Raw genomic sequence first — 8,655 nt, 5'->3', positions numbered from 1 at the left:
TGGGGAAGAGCAGTTTGTGAAAATAATCGATTTTAACCTTTTGGGTTGTAAAGATTGAATATTTTTTTTCACCAGAAATGACTTGCGTTTTGTGTCTTTCTATTCATTTTTCTTAATATTACATAACAGCCACCTCTGGGGCTAGAACCCTGGGTCATCAAAAACTAGACACTTGTCTCTGCAGCTTGAATTAAACAGACAGGCTCTGCAGTGGCTACAGACTCACCTTGTCTGTGAACTGGACACAGATGGGGACACAATACATGCAAGCCAGTGGATTACAATTATATTTGAGTAAATGCTGTCAGAATTCCTAAAAGCTGTGGTTCTGACAGCTGGTATATTTTACAGCACCTAAGTGCTATGCCTTAAATCCAAATCAAAACAAAGATGGTTTTCAGCTCCTAGTGAGTGCGCCAGAAGCAAGGGCAGAAGCCTTGGCATGAGGAAATAGATCCTACTTCTGGCTCTGCCACTTGCTTGCTGTGTGCTTTGGGAAAATCACAGAACTCCTTCATGCCTCTGTTTTCCCATTTGTAAAATGGGGCTAGTGATACTTATCCTTTCTAAAGTGACTTGAGACTTAGGGGAGACAAAGCAAGTATCTTTTATTACAGATGACTGTAGCCAGGAGCCCTCACAGAAGCACTGAAGTACTGTGCTAAAGACCTGAGCTGAAGCAGGGATTACCATACATTTCATGAGGAAGTAGGATACAAACACTTACAAAAGCATGAGACTAGATCTAAGTGGACAGAAACCAAAGTCTCAGTGCCAGAAACCAAAACCTACCTGCAAGTATGTTTTCCTAGCAACAGATTTCTATTCAGAATGAGGGGAGTCTTTTCCATTAGCAAGCAGAACAGCAACTGTGTAAACTAACTAGACATGGTTGCTCAACACAAACACTGTGAAAAGGGCCTTGAAACTTTTATAGGGTGGAAACGTTAATATATGTAGCAATTTGCAAGAGCACACAGATGTGTTAGTTAAATCTTGAAATGTGTTGATTAATACACAACATCAGATGAATGAATCTGTTAATGATATCTTTGTTCACATAGAAATAAGCATGCTGCCCACAGTGTGATAAAAATCTCATGGCACTAAGTCTCAGAGAGGGCTCACCTGATTCGGGCTCATGGGGCTCAGTCTTCAGGGCTAAAAATTGCAGTGTAGATGTTCAGGCTTGGTCTGGACTGGAGCCTAGGCTCTGAGACTGTGCAATGGGATAGGGTTTCACAGTCCAGGTTCCAGCCTGAGCCTGAATACTGCAATTTTAAGGCCTTGTGAGCATGCGTGTGAGCCTGAGTCAGCTGACCCATGCCAGCTGTGGCTGTGCTATGGGTCTTTAATCGCAATGTAGACATATCCACAAAGGCATTGTTATGAGCTAGGTGAAACCTCATTATAGGTTGAATTAAAACCCAGTTCAGATTGATAGGTATGAACTCACCTTTCCATTAGCATAAGTGTAAGCATAAGCCTCTACCTAAAACAAAAGGTATGTATGAAAGAGAGGGAGATTAACTGAGATGACACAAGAAGGGAGAGCCATTCTTTCATGCTGATGACCCTCATTAAAAAAAAATGTTAATTAAATTTGTGACTGAACTCCTGCTCTGTGGTTTTACTTGCATTCTGCCATATATTTTGTGTTATGCCAGTCTTGGATGATGACCCAGCACATGTTGTTCAATTTAAGAACACTTTCACTGCAGATTTGACAAAACACAAAGATGGTACCAATATGAGATGTCTAAAGATAGTTACAGCACTCAACCAAAGGTTTAAGAATCTGAAGTGTCTTCCAAAATCTGAGAGGGACAAGATATGGAGCATGCTTTCAGAAGTCTTAAAAGAGCAACACTCGGATGCAGAGTCTACAGAACCTTAACCACCAAAAAAGAAAATCAACCTTCTCTTGGTGGCATCTGACTCAGATGATGAAAATGAATGTGCATCGATCCGCACTGCTTTGGATTGTTATCGAGCAGAACCAGTCATCAGCATGGAAGCATGTCCTTTAGAATGGTGGTCAAAGCATGAAGGGGCATAGAAATGTTTAGCATATCTGGCACTTAAATACCTTGCAACGCCAGCTACAACAGTGCCATGTGAATGCCTTTTTTCACTTTCAGGTGACATTGTGAATAAGAAGTGGGCAGCATTATCTCTTGTTTGTCTTAGTGATTGGCTGAACAAGAAGAAGGACTGAGTGGACTTGTAGGCTGTCAAGTTTTACATTGTTTTGTTTTTGAGTGCAGTTATGTAAAATAAATAATAATTAATTCTACATTTGTAAGTTGCACTTTCTCCATAAAGAGATTGCACTACAGTACTTGTATAAGGTGAATTGAAAAATACTATTTATTTAATCTTTTTTACAATGCACACATTTGTAATAAAAAATAATAATATAAAGTGAGCACAGTACACGTTGTAATCTGTGTTGTAATTGAAATAATAGTTTGACAACATGGAAAATATTTAAAAATATTTATAAAAACTTTACTTATAAAAACCATTATTGTTTAACAGTGCGATTAAAACTGTGATTAATCGTGACTATTTTATTTAATCTAGTTAATTTGTTTTGCATTAGTTGCTTCGGTTAACTGCAATTAATTGAGAGCTCTAGTATTAACACTGAGGTAGTCATTCAGCTGGAGACAGAAGGAGAGAGAAAGCACAGGTGGCCGACTGTACTGCCTGGTGGTTAGAACACTCAGCTAGGAGGTGAGCAACCCAGGATCCAGTTCTCCAGTTTCAATGACACAAGGAAAACAGAGAAAATACAACTTAACTAATTTTGCAGATGAAACCTTAACTTTTGGAATTTCCTTAGTTTTAAATATTCCATTTCTCATTAAAAATAATTTTTTTTCTAAAAAAGGGAAGTTAGCTTTCAGTTAAGTCACTTGAAACCCACATGGCTATGGTGACAGATGTGAGACCTTGGAAGTGTTGAATCTTCAAAAGACTGTTATACTGAGGTGCGTCAGATGCTATGGACACAGAGATTATTAAAAAACGTGTGTATATTTAAACATTATATGTATCTGTGTGAACCAGGGATTGTATTCTGGTTCCATGGTGGAGGGTAGGGTGACCAGATGTCCTGATTGTTGGGTCTTTTTCTTGTATAAGTTCCTATTACCCCCCACCCTGTCCCGATCTTTCACATTTGCTGTCTGGTCACCCTAGTGGAAGGTTGCTGAACTTCATCCAGGAATTGAAATCAGCGAGGAGTAATTACTGCAAATCCTGGGAATGGTAAGAACTATATATACTGCTTCAGATGAGGTTCAGGATGCCCAGCCAACCACGAAAAGGCTTAGTACAAAGTCTCAGGCTGAATGACTCAGAGGTCCTCATTTTGACCCTAAACTAACATGAAACTGTAACTGAGAGAAGTCAAAATCCTGCTGGAAGGGTTTGAACGTCTGGAAACCAGCTGGGGTCTCCATGTGGAAGATGGGTGGCAGCTGGCAAGTTCAGTTTGCATGTAGACGTTTTCTCTGTAATGTTTTTGCCCTAAACTAACTGTACTGGGCTGCGTCATTATTCCTGACGCAGAGTGAGGAGCAGGTGCTGCACTAATAAGGGCAGAGGGACTGGGATGATCCTAGTGAACTGCAAGGGGTCTGTAACCCCCAGTCTTGAGGAAGAGGGATGCAGGTGGCCAGGTGCTGGCTGGAGGCCAAGACCCAGGGAAGCTCCCTTGAGCAGGCACTGGGTAGCCTGGCGGCTTCTGGCTCTATCCCGAGCACACTTGGCTCTGCCAGCCACAGCCAGAGCGGTGCAACGTGCTTCAAAGAAGGACCCGGCCACCTCGAGCAGTAACCCAGCAACCGGGGGCAGCCCCGCCCCCGTCCTCAGCGCCCGCGCTGTGACTGCGCGAACTGGGCCTTCCCGGCCGCCGTCGGGCTATGCAGTCAGGTGGGCGCTGTCACATGACTGCCCCTGCTGTCTCAGCCGAGTCCCCCAGCTGCCCTGGAGCTCAGCGCGGCTGCCGGAGACGCTCAGCGGGCCCGGCCCCAGACTGAGAGGGTAAGAGCGGCTCCCCGCCTGGAGGTGGCAGCGGGCGGGGAGGCCCCCTGGGGCTTTGCTCCCTCTCCCTGGGTGCGAGCGGGGAGAACAGCGGGGCGGGCTCGGCCGCTGCCTCAGCGCCCCCGGACAGCCGAGGTGCTGGGAGCCCGGAGCAGGCTGGGGCTGAGCTCGGGCTGGCCCCCCCGCAAGCACCTCCCTGCCGCGGGTCGAGGTCGCTGCCTTGCTGGAAGGGCTGTGTGCTGCGCAGCTGCTCGGTGGGCTCGCGGGAGGAGGGTAATGGGCTCGGGCTCTCGCCGAGGCCGCCTCTGAAGCTGCTTTACTTGGACACTCCTTAGCAGTGCGTGCAGCGGCGGGACCCCTGAGGTTTTGTGGATAGCCTGGGCACATCAGTGCTGGGATCCTGCAGTGTGACTGTTGCACCCGTCTGTAGCCCCAGCGCAGTCTTCTGAGCTCTGCAGGGCCTCAGCAGGCTGCTTGTGTACAGCAACGTGCTGCATCCATTCAGTTCTCTCTTGGCCTGCTCCTACTTGCCTCTAATTTCCCCATTCTTGAGCTCCCTAAATCCTCTTTTCCAGGCCCCAGTAACCAGATGAGCGTTTAAAATGGCCCCAGCCACTTCCTCTTAAGAACTAGGTTATAGAACCCTTTAACGGACACAACTAATATGCTTGTGTGTTCACAGTAAAGCTCCCAAAAGTGCAATGTTGAAGGGTGTATTTATTTTCTCTTCCCCCATAAAATAATAACGGGAAGTAAAGTTGCTTTTTTTTAATTCAATAATAGAAGCGAGGGGTTGTATTGGGGAGTAGAGGATGGAGAAGAGAGATTCTGCTTCTTTGTGGTGGTGGTGAAAGAGCTCCAGGCGGGTTGGGTGAGGTAGTTCTAGTTTAGGGTGTGTGGAGTTCCTGCTCCTGCCAGCTTTCAACCTGCTGCAAACACACTCCTTGTTTTGGAATCAGCATCAGATGGAGATTAGGCCATAAAGGAAAGAGAAAGCAGAAGTGCTGAAGGTCGCTGTCTGTGATATTGAGACCTACTGCTACTGTTGTTGTCAAAGCATAAATGTTTATATAGCATGATATGCCAGTGAAGCAAGAATTGATGTCACTAGGGGAATGACTAGCTGTAAAAATGATTAAATTAGGCCTAAATTATATGATACATGCTGAATATAGGACATCCATGCCTTTTCTAATTGAAAGCTGCTGGGTGCAAGTCACAGTGCTTTCAAATTACTTTTAGGGCTACTTCTGGAGTTGCAAAAATGCAATTATTTGAAACAGTCTTTAGTCAAATAACTTCCTTGATTGTCTAAGTGAAGCTTGTTTTAAAACATCTCAGATCTGTTTGGGAAACATTTATTTAAAGCTGGAGCAACTTCATTATTAATGTAGCCAGACTCTGATATGGAGAGCAGAACACAAAGGAATACATAACAGTGGGATGGGATAAGTTCAGTTCAATTTTCCTTTTCTTTCCTCTTAGAGAAATTTTTCATGCATCGCTTTCATTGTGTCTAAATGAAACATTGAGAAACTTTGTTTCTCTTCACAAACTCTTCCCATTTTCTGTTGTTGAATAAATGCAGGAGCTTGGCTCTTCTGGTCTCTTTTTTATTGCAAATGGTGCTTAGTTTATTTTGCTATGATTTTTCCATACCTATGCTTGTCTTGATATTGATACCCTATGGTTTATTGTTTACTGTTCCTGACTGACTTTTCTGACCTGTTGGTGTTACCCACCTTGAAAAGCATACTGAACATTTCCTAACCCAATGACTTTGTGTACTCACATAAGTGAAAAATACCTGTGCTGCCTTGCCTCTAAGTCCACTCTTCCTGCAATGTAAAGGATTACAACAGTTTTGTACAGCATTTAAATTGTTACGATCTTTTTAATTAACATACTCCATTTTGCCTTCTTTTGTTTTCTGGTTTCACTCCTTTATTGTTTTTGCCCTAAAATAGACTGTCATGTTTCTGTTTTACTTGTGTTGCCATTAATGTCTGTTTCCTCTCCATCTTCCTTTCTCTATGCACTTCTGTTCCTTTTATCTCCTTGCATTGTGGCTTTTTTAAACTTTCTTCCTTAGATAGTCTCTGTATATACATCTCAACCACAGTCTCTAAACTGCTGTGAAGGCTGATCGAAATCTCTACTGCTCTAATTTCCCTCAGTTTTCTGGCTGCTGTGGAGGCAGTGGGAAGTGTGTCTGCTACACTCTGACATCGTCATCCCCCAGTGAATAATTCAAGTATTGACCTTGACTAACCAACAGCAAAATAAGATTGACCTGACTTTTTGGTTCTTGTCAGTTTAACTTCTGCTTATGTACACAATTCAGCATCAGTAGTTTTCACTCTGGTACAGACTGGAAAATGGAGCAGCTAGCACTGAAGATGCCTGTATACACTCACTGCATGAGTGAACACTATGTTCACATAGGGAAGGTCGTCCTAACCATAAGACCAGAAACTTTTTTTTTTTAAATGTAGAAAAGGAAATCTTAAATTGTTCATAAATGTCCTTTTTGCCACAGGCAAGTGGATATTTTTCAAGCCCTGCTGACCTCAAAGAAAAAACGCTGAGGCTTGATGTGAAGAAATTTTCAGCTTTTTAAAGGAAGAGTTGAAGACTTGTCAGTACAATTTGGTTGAAAGTGACTCATATATAGGTTTGTTTTCCTACTGTTCATGCTTTTGTAAGTCTTTCAAGTGCTATCTTTGATGTGACTCTCAGAATTGAGGTCTACACATCTCTGAATGTCATCCCTTTATCAACAACCATAACTTACACCCATGAAGAGGTTATATTTTTATTTAGCTAGAGAACTACTTAAGAGGTAGCAACAAATGCTTTAGCCTCTCACATAATTATCCTCCATTGTGAATGGGTTTTGGAGAAAATTTCTGTGCAACATAAACAGCAGACAATCAATTAATATTTAAATTAGTTTTAGTATATACCTTATCCCATGAAATATTTTCACATCATTGCATGAGCACAATGTTTTTTCATTATGACTTAAAATTAATGGAAGAGGAAGATGTTTGATTTAAAAGTACAGGCCAAAGTTTTCAAAAGGAACCTGTGGTTTCCTGGTTTTTATTTTTTTTTTGGGGGGGGGGGGTGATACCAGACATGAGATGCTATAAAGAGGTCTTATTTTTAGAAAATACTTGGTGCTCACACTATGAAAACTAGCTCCTTTAAGGTGTCCCAAATTAGACACCTACAATCATTTAAAAACTGCTGGAAATCTTGGGCACATAGTCTGTCTGTGTTCCTAATTTATTGTACTTGTCTCAGATCTGACTCACAATGTATTTCTGAACAGATATTAAATCGAGATTAAAATGGATATCAGAGGTGCTGTGGATGCTGCTGTCCCAACAAACATAATTGCTGCCAAAGCTGCTGAAGTTCGGGCAAACAAAGTAAACTGGCAGTCATATCTCCAGTAAGTATAAACTCACCGTGAATCGTTGACAGCTGCATTTTCTACTGGCTTGTGGATTCTTGTGAATATCCATTATGATGTGTAGAATGACATTTCTCATGTTATCATGACTCTATGAAAGTGGAAAAAACTTTCAGTGAATGGAAATAGCTGGGATAATTTCCTGTGGACTTATTTCAAGGAAAGGAACTTTGTTTTTTGAATTCAGTACAGTGGTCCTCAGACAAGTTTACTAAAATTGCTTACATTCCACTTACCATTAGAACAGTGTTTCCTCCCAGAAAGCATGGCTGAATAGAAAAAGCACAGGACTGAGGCCAGGTTTACATGAGGAGTGCTTTGCCAGTATAGGTGTACTGTACTTGCAAATCACTCCGATTGTGTATGCAGCTTATACTGACAAAACTGCATTTTGTTGGCATGGATTATTCCAACCTCTGAACCCTCCTGAACAAAGCAGGTATACTAGCAATAGCGGAGTTTTGCCTGTACAGTAGCTCCTCACTCAGTGTCCCAATTAACCTTGTTTCATTGTTACATCGCTGATCTATTAGAGAACATGCTCGCTTAAAGTTGCACAGTGCTCCCTTATAACGTTGTTCGGCAGTTTCCTGCTTTGTCCACTGCTTGCAGGAAGAGCAGCCTGTTGGTGCTAGCTGGTAGGGGCTTGCAACCAGTGAGGACCGGCAGCTGCCCAGCAGGCTATCAGTTGTCAGGTAGTTCAGGTGTCCCTCCCTCCACTGTCATATGCTGCTCCTGCCCTCTGCCTTGGAGCTGCTCCCAAGAGCCTCCTGCTTGCTGCACAGGGGGTGGGAGGGAAGAGGGGTGCTAATGTCAGGGTGTCCCCTTTCCACTGCTCCTGTACCCCATCTGTACAGAGCTGGGGGATGCACACAACATAGCTCAGGTCTGAGGGAGCTGGAGGGAGCTTGCTGGCAGCAACTGCTGTCTCAACTTGCTGATCTACTTAAAAAGGCAGTGTACTTACAGTGAGTTCAGCGTACTTAAAGGGGCAACATGCATTTCTCTCTCACTCACACATGGTGTGTGTGTGTGTGTATGTCACTCATTCACATGCATGGGGTGCGTCTTTCTCTCTCTCTCTCTCTCTCTCTCTCACACACACACACACACACACACAC

General features: G+C 43.1%; 1 protein-coding gene across 3 annotated transcripts in view; it reads left to right on the top strand.

The window, feature by feature from the left end:
• The first annotated feature begins 3,947 nt into the window (after positions 1–3,947).
• Positions 3,948–8,655, top strand: part of ATP6V1H (ATPase H+ transporting V1 subunit H) — a 73,879-nt gene continuing 69,171 nt past the window's right edge. For 2 of the 3 annotated variants that reach the window (XM_030553086.1, XM_030553084.1), the window contains exons 1-3: positions 3,948–4,053; positions 6,593–6,727; positions 7,391–7,513. In XM_030553086.1, the coding sequence (XP_030408946.1) occupies positions 7,410–7,513 (104 nt within the window). In that variant the 5' untranslated portion in view covers positions 3,948–4,053; positions 6,593–6,727; positions 7,391–7,409. The remainder of the gene's footprint in view (positions 4,054–6,592; positions 6,728–7,390; positions 7,514–8,655) is intronic. The other variant, XM_030553085.1, reaches the window with a different exon arrangement.

The sequence above is a fragment of the Gopherus evgoodei genome, chromosome 2 (assembly GCF_007399415.2).
Source record: "Gopherus evgoodei ecotype Sinaloan lineage chromosome 2, rGopEvg1_v1.p, whole genome shotgun sequence".
Taxonomy (NCBI): Eukaryota; Metazoa; Chordata; order Testudines; family Testudinidae; genus Gopherus; species Gopherus evgoodei.
The sequence above is the reverse complement of the archived record's forward strand: the minus strand, read 5'-3'. Positions and strand labels throughout refer to the sequence as shown.